Below are 18432 nucleotides of genomic sequence, written 5' to 3'. Positions count from 1 at the left end.
CAATCACAGTGATTGTTCATATGTATTCCAATATGTGTTTTTACTGATCATACATTATGTTAAAATATAAATAGTGATTGTTTATACTCTAAATAGGTATGGTTGTTCATACTATATATATTGGGCCGAGCCGTTTATTATTTCGTTGTGAGTGATTCAAAAAAAAAAAGTGTCCCGTAGGGTTACTTTCCCCGCCCCCGCGAGAGTCACTTCTTGTATTTATTAATTGAAACCGACTCTCGCAAGTTCAAATGTCGTGATCAAACAATAATAATTTGCATGATTTTGGAAGTTGCAACTTCCAATATGTCAATTCCTTAGCTGTGCCAAAAGCAGCGGTTTGTCATTACCACCGAAATCACATTTTGCCTTCCCATACACAATGACACAAATAGTGTCGGTGTCTCGTGTCTCGCTCTCAATCGTCCATTAATTGGTCAATGATGAAAGCAATGTGCGCGTTTCGAATCAGTAAAGAAAAATATATATAGCCGAAAAGCGCAGTAAAGCGATGCGATGGAGAGTTGTGACTTGTGAGCATGTATATATATTAGACCCACGCTCTTTTCACAATTGTTAGTATCATATTATTTCTGTGATGAAAGCACCTGTAATATGCATGCCACGGTATTCAATTGCATAAAAAAGAAAAAACATTATTACCACCGTCAAACTTGGCATACGTGTGGATAATAAAAACAAAAAAATGTACGTAATAATGCAAAAAGACAAGAAGAGAAGTAAGTAAACTACATTCCTGCATTCCAGCTTGCAAAAACAGTGAGAGGGAAAGTGAGTGGAGTGAAGTGACTGGCTTGTGTCTCTCTTTCTCTCATACACATCTAATAAGTTTTTGTTTTGCCCGTCACCTTCGGCTTTACATTAGAATCTTTCACGTTGCTTCTTCCTATATTTAGCTCATATATTAGTTACACCACACATTATACTTTTGGAAGCCTTATGCATTTAGCTTCTTACGCGTTATTAAGATTATATATATATATATACTTTTTTCCAAACAAACACTTCGAGTTTTGAGGCAAAGGCATTCAAAGAGCTCAGTTTTGTCCATTTGTTTGTATTTTTTAGAAGAAAGAAGATGGAAAGAATGAAGTTTGTGTTGTGGGAAATTGGGTTTGTTTGTTTTGTTGTTTTGAGTAGATGGGTAAATGGTTTTGAGGATTTGAATGTGACTGAAGTTTCAAAGGTGGATGGGTATAATATTCCCCCTTCTTTGATGGTTCCTCTTACTCTCATTCAAGGTGCTGGTGCAAAAGGAGCAGGTACTTCCTTTTTTATTTTTCTTTATTGTGTTTGTTGTTGTTGTTGAATTGTTTTTTCATAATTACAATTTAAAGGTACAATGTATATCAATATGATTTTTTTTTTGTGTGTGTGGGTAGCTAGAGTCACCATAATTACCTCAATTCAGATACTTTCCTACATTATAGTCTTGCTTTCTTTGTGCATCCAATCATTTACCTTGTTTTTGACCCCTTTGGTTCTTTAGTCCTGCATCCACTAGTACACTATTGATTAATATTATTTTTATTTTTAATTTTTTACTGTTTTAATACAAGTGGTGTATTTGATTTTACATGGGAAACATTCTGATGGCAAACCCAAATTTTAGTTTATTTTTTTAGGAAATAGGAGGCATCATGGCAGGGGAATTTTCCCCATCCTCAAGAATGGTAAGAATTTGAGGGCAATTGGGGAGTCTTAACCCCCCAAGTTTGCCTTTAAACTTTTTTTTTTTTTAGTAGAGGACTTAATTTGATTTGTTGATTTTTATTGCTGAGGAAAATTAGGATTACTTTATTTTGTAATTCTAGATTGCCTTATAAAGGACCTTAGACCAGCCGAATTACCTGCTTCAACCCATCATATTTTGATTTTATTTATATTTTGAGTCATTAGGCTTTCATCGTGGGGCAATATGTTAGTTTGTGGTTTAGATATCTAGCACTAGCTTATATATATATATATATATATATATATATATATATAATCATTTTTTAAAAAGTAGCTACTTAAGTTAACTTTAAAATAAATACGTAAGTAAAACTTCACATACAAAATGAATTTAAACCTATTTTTTTGTGGATATGATATACTCAATATTAAGATCATCTCTACAAAATTTTAGCTCATTTGGAAATCTCTAACATTGGCAAACAACAATTACAAAAATTCAATATTTCTAGACTGTTAGATTTTTTTTTAAAGATGAAAACCATTTTTATCTATGTTAGAGGTTTCTAAATGAGCTGAAATTTTAAGAAGATAATAATTATGGTGAGTGCTTCATAACCACAAAAAATTAGGTTTGAATTCATTTTGTAGGTGAAGTTTTATTTAACTACTTATTTTAAGTTAACTTAAGTAGCTACTTTTTAGAGACTCTCTCTCTCTCTCTCTCTCTCTCTCTCTCTCTCTCTCTCTCTCTCTCTATATATATATATATATATATATATATATATATATATTTTTTTTTTTTTTTCATTTTCATTTTCATTTTTTTTAGCGTGGTTCTTCAAAAGAGACTACATTGACTCTTTGCTTGCAATCAACTGATCTTTATAGTTTGTCTGGATGGTACACTGCCTGGTTATCATTGGCATCGTGGATATGGGTCCGGAGCAAACAGTTGGATTGTCAATTTGGAGGTAAGACAACATGAAAGACACACTCGATTCTAATTTATGGTTGTCGTGTTATTGTTAACTCTGGAGTTCTGTTTTTTCACCGAAGATACTTTGGAAATGGCCATTTTTAAGTAGATCTGGTCTTTGTCCAATCTTTAAATATAAAAAATAAAAATTGTTTATGCCGTTAACTTACGTTAATCAAGGCCTTAGCCCTTAGCTTTAAACGTTTCCCAAAGTTATATGTATATAATAAAAGTTTCTGCCCTATGCGAGTTACTGGTATCATGCCTATTGATGCAGACATGTTTAGGTGTAACTCCCACAGCAGGTATTGCCCTGTGTTTCCAGTTATTACTCATTCCATAATATTATTGTATTCAGTATTCCTGTGCCAGGACAAATGAGAAAATTAGTTATGAGTTATGGAGGTTCACTTTAACCATCACCAGTTTCGATATAGTTTCATGTCAGAGTACCATAAAGTAATCATTTAACTTACAATTCTCTATGTTTTACAGTTTTCTTCACATGCATTTTGAGAAACTAATAATCTAACATCCCATGTCTAGTAAACTTCTTTTGATGCTTTCAAACTTCCTCTACTGCACAAGAAATTATCAGATAATGCAAACGTTTATATTCACGAGAAATTTGACGCTTTTGAAATTTGAATCAATTGATGGCAGGGAGGAGGATGGTGTAACAATCGTAGAACATGTGTTTTCCGCACAACAACTCGTCGTGGATCATCAGCGCATATGGAGAAACAAATACCATTCACGGGAATATTAAGCAATAAAGCTGAAGAAAATCCTGGTTTTTCTCTCAACTATACCCCTCATTTCCAGTGATACAAGTGAATGCCATCATTCTTTTTGTAATTGTCTTATTCTAGATTGGACATCCTTGATGCAGATTTTTTCAACTGGAATAGGGTCAAGCTTCGCTACTGCGATGGTGCATCTTTTACTGGTGACAGTGAAGATCAGGTTGCTTGTGATTTTGATCCACTATTGCACTTCTTTCCTTTGTATGCGTCATTTAATCATGGCTTATGCTTTATGAAATTTAGTATACTTCTAGGTCTTTGCTATTGTATTATTACATATTATATCATGTACTTGTGTTAATTTCATTTGACTATAAATTATGAATGTACTTGTTATATATATACATTGAAGTCTTTCAGTTTTCCTGTTGGTCCTAATTTCTACAAGCTGAGTCATTCGAAAGTTTTGAAAACTCTAAAGCTTTGTTCCTACTCATAGCCATTTCTTTATGGAACGAGAAATGACTTTGCTTCAGATATCAGCCTGTAAGCTACATTCTTTTATGTTGCAACAATTCTTGAAGAATGGTCCTGTGGCTGAACACATATCTGTGACCATCATAGAAAGTTATTGGCCAAAAGTATCCAATTTTCTATTGATTTATTGTTAACCATGTGGGCATCAGATATCTAATAATATTTCCTCAATATTCGCAACTCATTCTACGCACACTGGTGCATGGTTCGTTGGTAAATTTTTCCTTGTTGGAGCATCATTAATAGGCTGGTCGCATCATCTGAGCTCAGCAATTTTGTTTTATTTAGTGTGATGAGTGCCATGAAACTGATTGCATGTGTTGGGAGTTAAAGTGCCTCGAGAAATTTGGTTTTGGTGGGGGGGGGGGGTGTTTGGAAGATCAAACGAGTACCTGGTTATACTTTTTTCTTTGTTAATCTGTTGAACATTTATTTTACTTGCTTCAACTATTCACGTGATCTTTGGGTGAGCAATAAGGTGAAATTTCACTTTGCTGTATCATTAATTTGTAAATCTTTTATGCTGCTCATGTGATGGCTATTGATTCTGTGTCTAGGCCGCTCGTCTTCATTACCGAGGACAACGTATCTATGTAGCTGGTATGGAAGAGCTAATGTCAAAGGGAATGCGCTATGCCAATCAGGTTTTGATTCAGGAATATATTGCAATGTTTGTTGGCCTTCTTTGTTATTTTGATCAACTAATGTTGTTTTCTGCTGCAGGCTCTTCTTTCTGGATGCTCTGCTGGGGGTCTAGCAACTATACTACACTGTGACGAGTTTAGGGGGCTATTTTCTAGTAGCACAAAAGTGAAGTGCCTAAGTGATGGTGGAATGTTTCTCGATGCGTAAATACCGATACTATTTTCTTCTCTGGTTTTATTGATGTTAGTTTTATTTGGTTTTCCTGTTATCTTTTTCCCAAGTATTTCATGCAATCCTTCTTATAATCATAGGAGTGACGTGTCTGGAGGACGCACCCTAAGAAATATGTTTGAAGGTGTTGTAAGCTTACAGGTATGTATCACATGAGAATCTTCTGTTGCCTTGTTACGTTATGATAAAATCTGATATCAGACAACAAAAACACTAGAATTCTGTTAGGTACAGTGTTTCAGTCTATTTTTCAATGTTTCATTACATCATTGGTTCTCCACTCAACTTCAGTGCTGATTCTAGTCTGTGGACCGTTCAGTTGAATTCACCAATGGGATCAAAGTCTATTGGCAAAAGAGTTGCAATGTCATCTGATCTATTAAAGTCTTTTGTTTTTTAAAAAAGTTATTGTATAAAAGTTGGGTTTCTATATATATTTTTTTCTACAAGGTAAACTGTCAAATATATTAGAGAAAAGTGGAATGTACAAGTTAGGATGAGCTGATCCTACTAAAATAGAAAAAACTAAAAGAGAAAAGCATAAGATAGACACCATCCACCTATCACTCCTCTCGGATGATAGACTCCACCGCAAATGCAAAAACCTGGAATGGTATTTCATTGAATTCCTAGCTTCCACTGCTTATACCAAAGGAAAAGCAATCATTTGATATAAAGAATCATCTATAAATTGGGGGCACTTGGAAAGTAAAGGAGGTGGAGCACTTAGGGGAGATTGCTAGCGTATTGGGGCGTGGTGTGGAATCATTTCCTTCTACATATATGCGTCTTCCATTGGTCGCAAAACGCAAATCTAAGGTGATAAAGAAGTAGCGACTCATTGTTTCTTTGGGAGTGGTGAAGCACTTGATAAAGTTGTTTAAAAGATTCTTGTGGGCAGTAAAGGAAACAAGGTATAATTCTCTTTGTCAAATGGGATAGAGTAGCCTTCTTAAAGAAGAGGGTGCTTTAGGTTGTAAGCATGTATCACCAATGAATATAACCTTGTTGGCAAAGTGGCTATGGAGATATGGGGAAGAGGAGGACCATTTTCGGAGGAAGGTGGTGGTGAACGAGTATGGAGATGGAGGAAGTAAAAGGTTTGTTAAGGAACCACTTGGTATTACATTTTGGGAGGGGTATCACAAGTGGGTGGGACAACTTTGTTAAAGGGATTCTTTTTCTACCCAGTACCAAAGAGTTATATCTCTTTTTGGGATGACATTTGGGGTTGAGATACCTCACTTAAAAGAACAAGGTGGAATCTATTTATTAGCATCTAACAAAGAACATTTGTTTTGGATTATAAGGAAGGAGGTGCTAATGATGTGTAATGGGATCTTGTACTTTGAAGGGCCTTAATTAGTGGGAGATTGAAAGTTCTATTTACCAAGTGGTTAGGAGGTTTGGAGAAGTAGATAGATTAATATGGTTGTGGGAAAACAAGGAAGTGCTCACAATGAAGTCATTTAACCAAATCTTGGCAAGTGAGTATGCTTTGGTTGTGCTAGAAGAGAATGAGAGCCTTGCTAATTTTTCACACTAGAGGGTTTGGAAGAATTCTATCCCATTTAAATTGGCTTTCTTTTGTTGGGGGGTTTACTTAGGTAGCAGTCAAACTATTGACAATTTGAATGGAGGGATATGAATATCAATGATGTGTGCTCTCTTGCAATGATATGGAGGAAAACATGGATTATCTTCTTCTTACTTGTCCCTTTGCTTATGGGATTTGTGCGCTATTCTTCATGTCTTTGAACATACCTTTGGTGCCTCCATCTGATTTGAAGGAGGCTTTGGGGAACGATATTGTTATGGCTCTACCAAAGCCAAATGTGATTGCCATGGAGAATTGGAAGGAAAGGAAAAGGAAAAGGAGTTTATAAGTTGGTGGAGAAAGTTAAGGAGGTTCTCTTTGATGGGCATGTGCTCATCATTGTTTAAGGGAGTAAGATCTAAAGATCTTATGTGTAATTAGGATAGGCTTGTAAGATGAAAGCACTTTCGTAATTTAGGGAGCTTGTGGGGCAAGTAGCTTCTTGCTACCTTTTCCTTCAAGCCATGTGTGTAATGTATGTAATCCTCCTCTTATTATATAAATGATGATGATGTATAGAGAATTTTACCAATAAAAAACAATAAGAATCATTTGTGGAAAGTCATGATCCCTCTTCTCATAATGTCTACAATTATGCGCCAACCAAAGACCCAAAGATTTTCCTCTTAGTCTGTGTAGGTGATCATAGATATATTGGATCGTGTCAACTACAGATCAGACAGGTGGTCATCTACACAGACCGTGTCCGCTTCATCTAAGAGCTGATGATTATGATGATGATGAAGGCAAAGTTGGACTTGGAATTCTCTGATGACATCGAGGATTCCTAAGCTGGCAGGTCAAAGATTGTGGAGATGATGCAGTTCATTAGGAGTTACTTCTGTAATGCATTTGGTGGTTTGAATTGTCTCAATTTATGATTGGTCTGGGCCCTTTTTGTTTTTGTTTCAAGGCTGATACCATTATGGGGTATCTAGTGCATGGTACATCAGTACATGTACAGTGTTAATATTGTTACATAGGCTTCATGTATTAGTATGAGGGTGTCCTTGGGATGATTTAAGGCGTTAGGTTCTTGGTAATGGGCTTAGTGTTGATGTACTTGATAGTTTGGTTACATCAATCAATAGCTTTTAGTCTTTTACGTATCAAATTTCTTTTTATCATGGATAGATACTAAATAACTTGCAAATAACACACCACAAAATCTACCTTTCATGATAATTGGTTCGCAGCTAGTGCCAACAAGTTATTGACATGTTAAAGAATTATGAGTGTGAGAAAAGGAAAACTTGATCAACTACTTGACAATATTGACTCAATAGAAAAGTCATGCTTCAATGAATAACTTTTCTCTTTCTATTGTATTGGTTTTCTAAAACTTGGATAGTTCTTTAGTAGTTTAGTACCACTATATTGGATCCTTTTTACATGCTTGACATTTACTTATTGAGGTAATTTTACATTTTATGTTTTAGGGTTTGCAAAAGAACTTGCCTCCGACATGTACCAACCACATGGATCCAACTTCGGTAACTCACTTTCCTATGATACAATAGTAACCTGGACATGTATTACCAGAACTAGAAAATGGTGACAAACTTGGAGCAATAATTCTTCTCATTTGCTCTTTTCTGGTTTCTACTTCAGTGCTTCTTTCCTCAGAACTTGATTGCCAACGTCAGGACTCCAATGTTTCTCTTGAATGCAGCCTATGATGCATGGCAGGTAAATATCATGTTTATCCTCTTGAATACTCTTATTAACCGGATAAAAACAATAAGATTCAAGCATTGAATATTGGTCTGCAGAATGAACCTAAAACACTTTGCCTTTAGTTCTACCAAGTTGTTGCACATGCAAGGGACTTGGAATATTCATTTGCTTAGTCAAATCTTGGACTACAGTAGTCCTCAGTCACCTAATGGTCCAGATATACTTAGTGCAACAGGGGGCGCTAAATGTATAGTCCAGCGGTCCAACCCCTTGTGTGTGAATCAGATGCAATAATTAAATAACTGTAAATCATATGATGTTTTGAGTATCATCTTGTGTTGCTATTAACAAGATAGCTAACTGATTAAGGGATTGTACTTTCTCATTTCATCAGGTCCAAGCTAGTCTAATTCCACCAGCAGCTGATCCACAGGGCTATTGGACTGCATGTAAAAAAGATCATTTGCGTTGCTCTACTTCACAAATTCAATTTTTCCAAGGTGGTTTCTTGAATTTTATGTTTTACTCTATCTTTGAATTCGATATGTACATAATTTCTTAGCGAGTTTTCCTTTCCCGATATGATGCAGGTTTCAGGAATCAAATGCTCAATGCCATAAAAGGCTTCTCTGTGCCACAACAAAATGGTTTATTCATAAATTCATGTTTCGCACATTGCCAATCTGAGAGACAAGATACATGGTTTTCTGACAACTCACCCCTTGTTCATAACAAGGTTAGTGACCTAGAACTGCAAATCGTAAATCTTTAGGCATATCTAACAAATTGACAAGGACAGTTCCGTAAACAGTCATTCTAGAACTTGGTATCAGACATTTTATTTGTAGAAAGACTAAAATGGAAGACTAATTTGAACATACAAGAATATCTTAGATTCTTAGTGTTCTGCGGAGCATAGGAAAAATAGAAGAGGAAGCCAAGCCTAGAACTTGTAACTCAGGGAGAAACATTAAGATACCTATAGCGTGATTAACTGCATTCAGCAAATTATACCTAGTTCATTTTCTGAGGATATTAGAAACATTATGTATGACGATGCCAATGGCAAACAAATATGAGAGATTGTAATCAAGTTTTTTTCAAATATCAATAAAAGGGGCATTATGTTCAAATATCAATAAAAACCCTGCTTACGGATAAAAATAAAAAAGACCTTCCTTATTTCTTAGATACGTTTTTCTTATGTGATTTAATTTTTTGGTTTTTTTGGGTTTGCTTCAAGTTTTGTTAATCAGGAGATTGTGGTAATGCAGGGTATTGCACAATCGGTTGGTGACTGGTATTTCGATCGATCAGGAGTTAAGGAAATTGACTGTCCATACCCTTGTGATAAGAGCTGCCACAATTTGGTTTTCAGTTGAGTAAAATATGATCAGTTCAGTTCTTATTTATAATTCCTTTTACAGTTTTAATCAATTTGTACAAGAAGAAAATTCCATAACCCAGAGGAAATTCTCGGGAACAATAAGTCCATCCATGGCTTTGTGGCAAGAGTCTCTCATTGCTTTGGGATGTATACGTAACAATTTATATATTTATTAATGACTGAGAACAATTAAGGATGTAATAAAACTCAATTCTCAATATTGAGAACTATATCTGTTTTTTATAGCTACAAGCTACTGTAGCCAACAGCCCAACATTGAGACTCAATCCAACTACCAAGAAAAGAAATTGGAACATCCCTTCCCGGAGACAGTGGCAAACATTCCCTCTTGCCTGGGAGATTGATGGCATCAATAGGACAGTGCATTTTTTTTGTTTTATAATAATAATACTAAATGTGCTTGTGGCTGGCTGACCAATTGCTGTCGTGTCACGTGGCTGGGTCATTCACGGGTTTTTTCGCTACTGGTGAACATGTTTGTACTAAGCACTTTTCAGATGGAGTCCTGAATTCAACCTGGCAACATCACTAACATTTAGTACATGCCAAAAAAAAACTCATTGCATAGTACAATATATGCATTCGAAAATGGTCAATGCAAAGATGGTCCATTGACATTTTAGAATGCAAAATTGATCGCTTATTCTCCGAGCAAATGAGGGGATACCCGGCTATACTTGTTTTGAAGTTGAAGTAAAATATCCAAAATTACTCACACAAACTGTCCAAGATGTACTAAAACTCAATTTAACTCATTTAATGATTTATCCAACAGATCCAATTACGAGTGCTAAATGGCCCAATCACTCGTTTAGTTTAGCCCAAAAGCGAAAACCCATTTGCAAATAAGATTGTAGGCTTTGAGCCCATTTACATAGAAAATTGATAATTACTTGGAAATTCCGTCTCCTAATCATTCGCCATGTTTCCGGGCCTGTCTTTATACCCTTTCCGTACAACCAATGGACAGACATATCCTCATTATCCATCCCGCCAAAAAAACATGCATGGTAGATGCTCAAAGTCTCAAACCAAAGAAAGCAAGCAACAACATGCAAGAACACTATGTTTGACTCTTTTGAACGAAAACCAGTAAGAAAAAACACAACCCCTTTTCTCTATTCATGTTGGTGACTTTTTATTTTCTCTTATATATATTGCTCCATTACTTCAAATATTGTTTCTTTTCGATCATTAACGTGAAATGGAGTGGGTGTCAAGTAATCAAGTTATTCCTGTGATAACAACTGTATGATGATCTTCAACTACTTGGCAGTCTAAAATTGGTACGTGTAAAAAAAATGAATCTAGCTAGTAATAAAAAGACAGCAAAAGTGGTAACCTTCTTCATCCAGCTTGCAAACAGTGAGATAGTGGGAGTGAATTTTGTCTCACTTTCTCTCTTATAATTTAGCTAGTTTTGTCCGTTTCTTCTATTTTAGCTAATATATATATATATATACATATTTGGTAACACACCATCTCCCACATTACAAGTTTATCTAATCTTCTAAACTTGGGAACTCTATTTGTTTTAGTTTCTTAATTTGGCTTGGTGTCTAGGGTAATAATGTATTATTTTCAGATTTGAGCCTAGGAAAAAAGCTCTGTCTTGGGTTCTGTTATGTCCAAGTTTTTTTTTTCGATTTTTTTGTCATGAAGTTTGTTTTGTTGGAATTTGTGGTTGTACTCTTTGTTTTTGTGGTTTTGAGTAAATGGGTAAATGGTTTTGAGGATTTGAGTGTTAATGATATCTCAGAGTTAGAAGGGTATGGCTTCTCTAGCACCAACCCGCCTTTGATGGTCCCTCTCACTCTCATTCAAGGTGCTGATGCCAAAGGAGCAGGTACTTCCTTGTTTTCTTTTTCTTCAATATACTTTAATTCTTGTATAATTTCTATAAGGACAGTTTGATGGTATGCTTTTTTTTTTGTGCTTGTAATGATGCAATGATTCATTTGTTTTTTTTCTTTATTTTCCCCCTCATGTTATCTTCAGTCATGCATCCATGATATACTATTGATGTTTACTTTTATTTGTTAGCAGTTTCTTATCTTATCTAAAGGTGTGTTTGATGAAATATTCTGATGGGAAACCCACTTGTTACTTCATTTTTTTTTTCGAAGGGAGGCATGCATGGGAAATTCTTCCCACCATCAAGTACAATTTTCGTAGGAAAGTTTATGAAAGAGGGCAATGGGGAAATTTTTTTTGTGAAAGTTTTTGAGACTGGAGAAAAAGTCGTCCTATTTCGTATAATTCTGAACTAAAAAAGGGGCATTTCCTTTATATTGGGTGATAAATGGCGTTAGATAAGTCGAACTTACGTGCTTCGACTTTATTTTGATCAATGTGTCTCATTAGGGATTGAATTATTATGTTAGTTTGTGGTTTACATTTCAAGCACTAGCAATCTAGCATATAGAGTTTATCTGTGCAATTTTTTTCTTTAATTTCTCCAAATTTTCTATTGGGTTTTCAAAAGAGACCGCATTGACTCTTTGCTTTCTATCAACTGATCTTTATAGTTTGTCTGGATGGTTCACTACCTGGTTATCATTGGCATCGTGGATATGGGTCCGGAGCAAACAGTTGGCTCGTCAATTTGGAGGTAAGACAACATTAGATTCTAAAACAATGTTTTAACATTGAAGCTCTGTTATTCATTGAAAAATGGCCTTGTTAACAGATTTGGTAGGAAGTCTTTGTTGATGGTTGTAAGGACGTCCATTTTAGCCATTACCTGTTTCAACATTTTTCATGTCAAAGTATATATGGTAGTAATTAAAATCACGTGTCATGAGATTTGTTAAGCTAATAACCCTAGCATCCAAAGTCTAATAAACTGCTTTCATCTCTATCAAATATATATTCTTTACTGTTTAAGAAATGCATCACACGCTGCCAACATTTTTCTTTACTAAGGACTTGACCTTTACTGAATTACTTGATTATAGGGAGGAGGATGGTGTAATAATATCAGAACATGTGTTTTCCGCATAAAAAGTCGTCGTGGATCATCAGCGCGTATGGAGAAAGAGATACCATTCACTGGAATATTAAGCAACAAGTCTGAAGAAAATCCTGGTTTCTCTCTCAACTTTACCCTCATTCTCAGTGATACAAGTGAATGTCATCCTTCTTGTTGTAGTGAAAATTTGTAATTGTCTTATTTTAGATTGGACATCATTGATGCAGATTTTTTCAACTGGAATAGGGTGAAGCTTCGCTACTGTGATGGCGCATCATTTACAGGAGACAGTGAAGATAAGGTTTGGTTGTTAGTTCAATCAACTGTGCAGTTCTCTTCCTTGTTTGCGTCATTTGTTGAAGGATTATGCCTTATGATGATATATGATACTATCGCATATAAAAATCAATGTACTTATATTGGTTTCATTTCTTATGACTGCAAAATTGCAAATATACTTGTTACACACATTATAGTATCGTTTTCATGTTGTCCCAAGTTTCTTCAAGCTGAGTCATTCAAAAATTTAAAAACTCTCAGGCACGCTTTCTTCTCCTGATGCTTGTTATAATCAGATATCAGTCTGTAAGCTAAGTTCGTAGTGTTACAACTTACAACGAAGCCTGAAGGATGGTTGAGTGAGGCGGTTTCTTTGATCATCATAAGAAATGATTGGCTGTTTGTGAATTTATTGTTAACTACGTGGTTATCGGATTGCTGAAAATATTTCTTTATTATTGACAACTCATTCTACAAGCACTGTTGCATGGTTCTATGGTAGATATTTCTTTGTTGGAGCACAATTCACTGGTCGCATCATCTGAGCTCATCAATTTGTGTTTTACTAGTTTGATAAGATCCATGAAACTGATTGTGTATGTTGGGAGTAAAGAATTCCCGAGTGACTCCCTCGAGAATTGGGGTGGGGTTTCTATTTATTTTTTTGTGGTGTGTGTGTGTGTGTGTGTTGGGGGAGGGACGACTGTGTGAGTGGGTGGAAAATGAGTACCTTGTTTTATACCAGCAAGCTACGGCTAAAGCAAGAGCTATCTGCGCAACGAATGCAAGGAAGGCAAGCCGCGTTTGTTTTCTTCTTTAATATGTCTAATTTATACCTATATTTTGCTTGCTTGAACGATCAACAAGGTGAACATTCGATTTGTTGTATTTTCGTTTTTAAAATTTTCTATGCTGCTCATGTGATCGTTATTTCTGTGTCTAGGCTGCTAAGCTTCAGTTTCGAGGACAACGTATCTATTTAGCTGGCATGGAAGAGCTAATGGCAAAGGGAATGCGCCATGCCGACCAGGTTTTTGTATTCTGTAGTGTATTACATTTGTTTGTTGGCCTTCTTTCTTATTTTGATTAACCAAATTTGTTGAATTCCATTGCAGGCTCTTCTTTCTGGATGCTCTGCTGGGGGTCTAGCAACTATATTACACTGTGACGAGTTTAGGGGGCTATTTCCTAGTACCACAAAAGTCAAGTGCCTAAGTGATGCTGGATTGTTTCTCGATGCGTAAATACTAATACTTTTTCTGCTCTGCTTTTATTGATGTTAGTTGTCTTGTTTTGGTTGTTATCCTTTCCCTAAATTTTTCCATTCAATTTTTCTTATAATTGTAGGAGTGACATATCTGGAGGACGCACCCTAAGAGATATGTTTGGAGGTGTTGTTAGCTTACAGGTATGTATGACATGAAAATCTTTTGTTGCCTCGTTACATTAAGATAAAATGCTGATAGAAGACAACCTAATTTATAACATTCTCTATGGTGCTATCTGTTTGATTCAGTGGATCATACTATTCTTTAATGTTTTATTACATTGTGGCTCTGATTCTAGTCTTAAATGACTGTCTACAGAAGTGTTTTCTTTTTGTTATTTCTTCTTTTTGATTTAGAATGTTACCATTTCTCTCACTTGTCTTTTTGCAAATCCTGGAAAGGCTTGTCTCTGTTCTTCTGGCGGGCAGACCTGTTTCTTTCTTTAGATGGTGGTTTCACACACTTACTCCACATTAACTGGCAATAGCACTGATAGAAGTTCCTTTCCTGATGCATACCTTTCATGGGCGGCTCAAGACAATTGGGGACCCTAAGCAAAATTTGAATGCCAAAAGACGCGATGGTTTTTTTTTTGTTGGAGAAGGGCGTGGGAAACATAGGGTCCATTTATAACTAATGTAATTTTCTACTTTTCAATGTAAAAACGTTATCTAACCATTAAAATAAGGGGCTGAAAAACAGTGGTGTACTGACAAGCAATGGGCAGGCTGAATTATATTGGGGCCCCTTAGGCTGCGGGGCCCTAAGCAGATGCATATTTTGCTATGGGGTTGAGCCGGCCCTGCATACCTTAAACTTCCCTCTAAACTCTATAATATGCCAAGTTACAAGTTGGACCAGAAATTTCACTGTCTTGCAACCTAAACGTTCTTCTCCTTCTTCTTCTTCCCCCGTTTTGGCATTTAAACAGTAAAAGGCATTTACAGACTCCCTCAGATATTCCAGTTAAATGCAAATTGGTCTCACCTAGTGGTAACTTGGATTGTCCATATATTACTGATAAGAAACAGTGTAAAATACTTTCGTGCTTCTTTATACATAAGGATTGGCAACACAAATCCTCTTTGTCATGCAAGTCAACATCCACTCAATGCATATTAGTATTCCTTCTTATTACTTTCATTGTCAATTCCATATGTTTATAAGCTTTCATCTGACGCTAAGTTCTTCAAAGTGGTCCATAGCGCTCCCACTATGTTATGTTCAGACCTTCTTTCTACATATGCCTGTATTGTCTCAAACTATTCCCTTCAACTCTTTCTTATTCTAATCTATATCTAAACTCCTTTTAGTACACTTATTCTGATTGTCGTTCTCACTGCTTGCAGCCTCTTCTGCACTAGTTTCATGACTGTTTCGTCGCCCTCTTTGATGCTTGGTACTATTGTCAGTTTTATTTCTCGTGCAAATCATTTAAAATCCTAGAACGCAATTCATCCACCAACTCTAATTTTGTGGATAACCTGCATATCAATCACCTTTTTTATGGATGATTGGACATCAGCAGAGGAATCAATATGTGTACTGTGTACAGTAATTGACATCCTGTGAAGTAATAGACTCTGTCCCTAGGAGTTTCCTCTGTAGAGGTATACCCGTATACCTTCCATAATTTTACCTATATCCCTTAGTTTCTAGGGCATTTCTCCCTATTTTTTCTTTTGATTCTATTATTTGTGTACTTAGCAAAAAAGGGAAAAAAAATGTGCTATTATCTGTGATGGCAAGATAATAGCTAATGGAATCAAAGTGAAAGGGGGCTGAGGAAGAGAAGGTGGTTTGGAGGAGAGTGGGGAGGAAGACTTAAATGACTATGACGACGATGAAGAAGGCGAGAAGCTGGAATTTGATTCTGGACGACATCTAGGATTAGTAAGCTAGTAAATAACGTGGAGATGGTACATTTGGGGTTGCTTCTGTTCTAGGTCCTGTCTCTGGTGTTCTGTAATGCATTTGGTAACGTGAGTTGTATCAGTTTATGATTGTTCAGGGGGGCCTTTTTGTTTTGCAAGGGCGGATGCCATTATGGCGTATGGGGTACTTGGTATATCCGTATATGTATTATGATTGTTCAGGGTGTTCTGGGAATACCTTTCTGGTAACAGGTAAATAGTGTTCATGCACTTGACAACTTTGTTGCATCAGTAAGTAGCTTTTACGTATCAGTTTTTGTTTTTATTTTTTATCACGGAAGATACTAGATAACCCGCAAATAACACACCACAAAAGGTGCCTTCCATGAACAGTTTATTGGTCCACAGCTAGTGCCAACAAACATTGATTTTGTTAAAGAAATATGAGTGTGATAGAACTATATCCCATTTGTTTTAATTACTTATCCGTGGAAGTTTACGTTTTTATATTTTAGGGTTCACAGAAGAACTTGCCTCTGACATGTACAAACCACCTGGATCCAACCTCGGTAACTCACTTTCCCTTTATATAATTGTAACCTGGACATAAATTACTAGAAGCAGAAAATGGTTATAAACTTGGAAAAGTAAATCCTCTTTTCTATTTTTCTATTTCAGTGCTTCTTTCCACAGAACTTGATTGCCAACATCAAGACTCCATTGTTTCTTTTGAATGCGGCCTATGATTCATGGCAGGTAATTGTCATGTTTATCCCCATCAGTTTTTTTTAGCCTGATAAAAACAGTAAGGTTCAAGCATTCAATATTGGTATGCGGGGTGAAATTTTATAAACTTTTCCTCTACTACTTCTTCCAAGATGTTGCGCACGCGAAGGACTATAGTAGGTATCTGCTTTGTCAAAACTTGGACTACACTTGTCTTCAGTGGTTCAGATATTACTGTAACAGGGGCAACTAAATTTGGTCCGGCCCCATTCGAGTGAATCAGATATATGATAAATAGTTATAATTTGTGAAAATTTATGAGTATCATCTTGTGTTGGAATTGCCCAAATGGCTAACCGATTGATGGACTGTGTACTCTCTCCTCTTATTAGGTCCGAGTTAGTCTAGCCCCAACATCAGCTGATCCCCGTGGCAGTTGGACGGAATGTAGAAACAATATCTCAAGTTGCTCTGCATCACAAATCAAGTTTTTACAAGGTGGTTTCTTAAATTTCATGATTTACTCTATCTTTTAATTCAATATGCATAAAATTTCCTAACGACTTTTGCTTTCGTGATATGATGCAGACTTCAGAAATCAAATGCTCAATGCCACAAAAGACTTCTCTGTGCCAGAACAAAATGGTTTATTCATAAATTCATGTTACACACATTGCCAATCTGAGAATCCAGATACATGGTTTTCTGACAATTCACCCCATATTCATAACAAGGTTAGTGATTAAACATATAAGTAGAATTGCAAATCTTAAAATTTTAGCATGATAACAATCACCAAAAACATAGCTAACGAATTAACATGGTCAGGAAAAAGTATAGGCGCCATAAATGCTCATTTTAGGACTTGGTGTCAGATATCTTATATGGACATAAATTGGTGTCTGAAGTGAACGTACATGGCATATCTTAGTGTTCTGCAGAGGATGCCTAGAACTCGTAACTTTGAAAAGCTTTAGGATAGCTATAGTGCGATACTGTGAAAAGTGTACCAAGTGAATTTGCATGTAGGTAAATCCAATGTGAACAGTAGTGAACGCGTCTTTTTTAGTTTTTCTACCCCCTTCCAAATCCAGATGGTTCCTTATTTGTTAGATTTCTTTTATTTCATTGATTACGTAATTCTCTTTTTCTACTTCTAGTTTTGTTGATCAGGATAACGTTGTAATGCAGGGTATTGCACAATCTGTTGGGGATTGGTATTTCGACCGATCAGGAGTTATGGAAATCGACTGTCCATTCCCTTGTGACAAGACCTGCCATAATACGGTTTTCAAGTCAGCAAAATATGACCAGTTTAGTTCGCATTTGTAATCCCTTTAGGCATTGTTCTGGTGATCTGGTCACAGAATTTTGATTCTCAAAGAAAGCTAAAATCCACAAACTAATTTGCTAAAGACTGTAATTCCTAGTTGTTTTGTTGACAATTCAAAGTACTAAAACAAACCCCACCTAATTTGCCCGAGAAAATTCTTGAGAAAAATATGTCTGTCTTTGTGTGGCATGTTTCTGTCATTGCTTTGGGATGTACAATTGTTTTTGGCTAGGCAAGGACAATTTTTTTCGCTTTGGGATGCACGTGCAACTAGCAACTAGCAACTAGCAACTAGTTATATTCAAGTCTTTAGAATATGGTTTTTCCATCCCGGGTTTTTTTGAGTTAATCCCCCAAAAGTATATCCCTTTTAAGATAACTTTCCATTCTGACAATCATTACTGATTGCCCCCACTGGACATTAGTATTTTTCATATTGATAATTTTGTCTTTATTTTTAAATTTA

General features: G+C 35.9%; 2 protein-coding genes across 2 annotated transcripts; both read left to right on the top strand.

Moving 5' to 3' along the window:
* Window positions 1-764: 764 nt before the first annotated feature.
* On the top strand, window positions 765-9724 carry LOC147481292 (pectin acetylesterase 12-like). The gene is made up of 12 exons (XM_086581025.1): window positions 765-1283; window positions 2587-2669; window positions 3338-3467; window positions 3567-3640; window positions 4515-4601; window positions 4681-4805; window positions 4914-4974; window positions 7870-7923; window positions 8042-8119; window positions 8502-8607; window positions 8698-8843; window positions 9382-9724. The coding sequence occupies exons 1-12, from the start codon at window positions 1100-1102 to the stop codon at window positions 9487-9489; spliced, it is 1236 nt and encodes a 411-aa protein (XP_086437151.1). The 5' UTR covers window positions 765-1099; the 3' UTR covers window positions 9490-9724.
* A 1324-nt stretch (window positions 9725-11048) lies between these two features.
* On the top strand, window positions 11049-18229 carry LOC147481291 (pectin acetylesterase 12-like). Its single transcript, XM_086581024.1, has 12 exons — window positions 11049-11361; window positions 12044-12126; window positions 12473-12602; window positions 12714-12787; window positions 13709-13795; window positions 13881-14005; window positions 14113-14173; window positions 16423-16476; window positions 16586-16663; window positions 17026-17131; window positions 17222-17367; window positions 17825-18229. The coding sequence occupies exons 1-12, from the start codon at window positions 11172-11174 to the stop codon at window positions 17963-17965; spliced, it is 1275 nt and encodes a 424-aa protein (XP_086437150.1). The 5' UTR covers window positions 11049-11171; the 3' UTR covers window positions 17966-18229.
* The last annotated feature ends 203 nt before the right edge of the window (window positions 18230-18432 follow it).

Source organism: Coptis chinensis, chromosome 8 (assembly GCF_015680905.1).
Source record: "Coptis chinensis isolate HL-2020 chromosome 8, ASM1568090v1, whole genome shotgun sequence".
Classification (NCBI taxonomy): domain Eukaryota; kingdom Viridiplantae; phylum Streptophyta; class Magnoliopsida; order Ranunculales; family Ranunculaceae; genus Coptis; species Coptis chinensis.
Note: the sequence above shows the minus strand (reverse complement) of the source record. Positions and strands in the feature narration are given on the sequence as shown.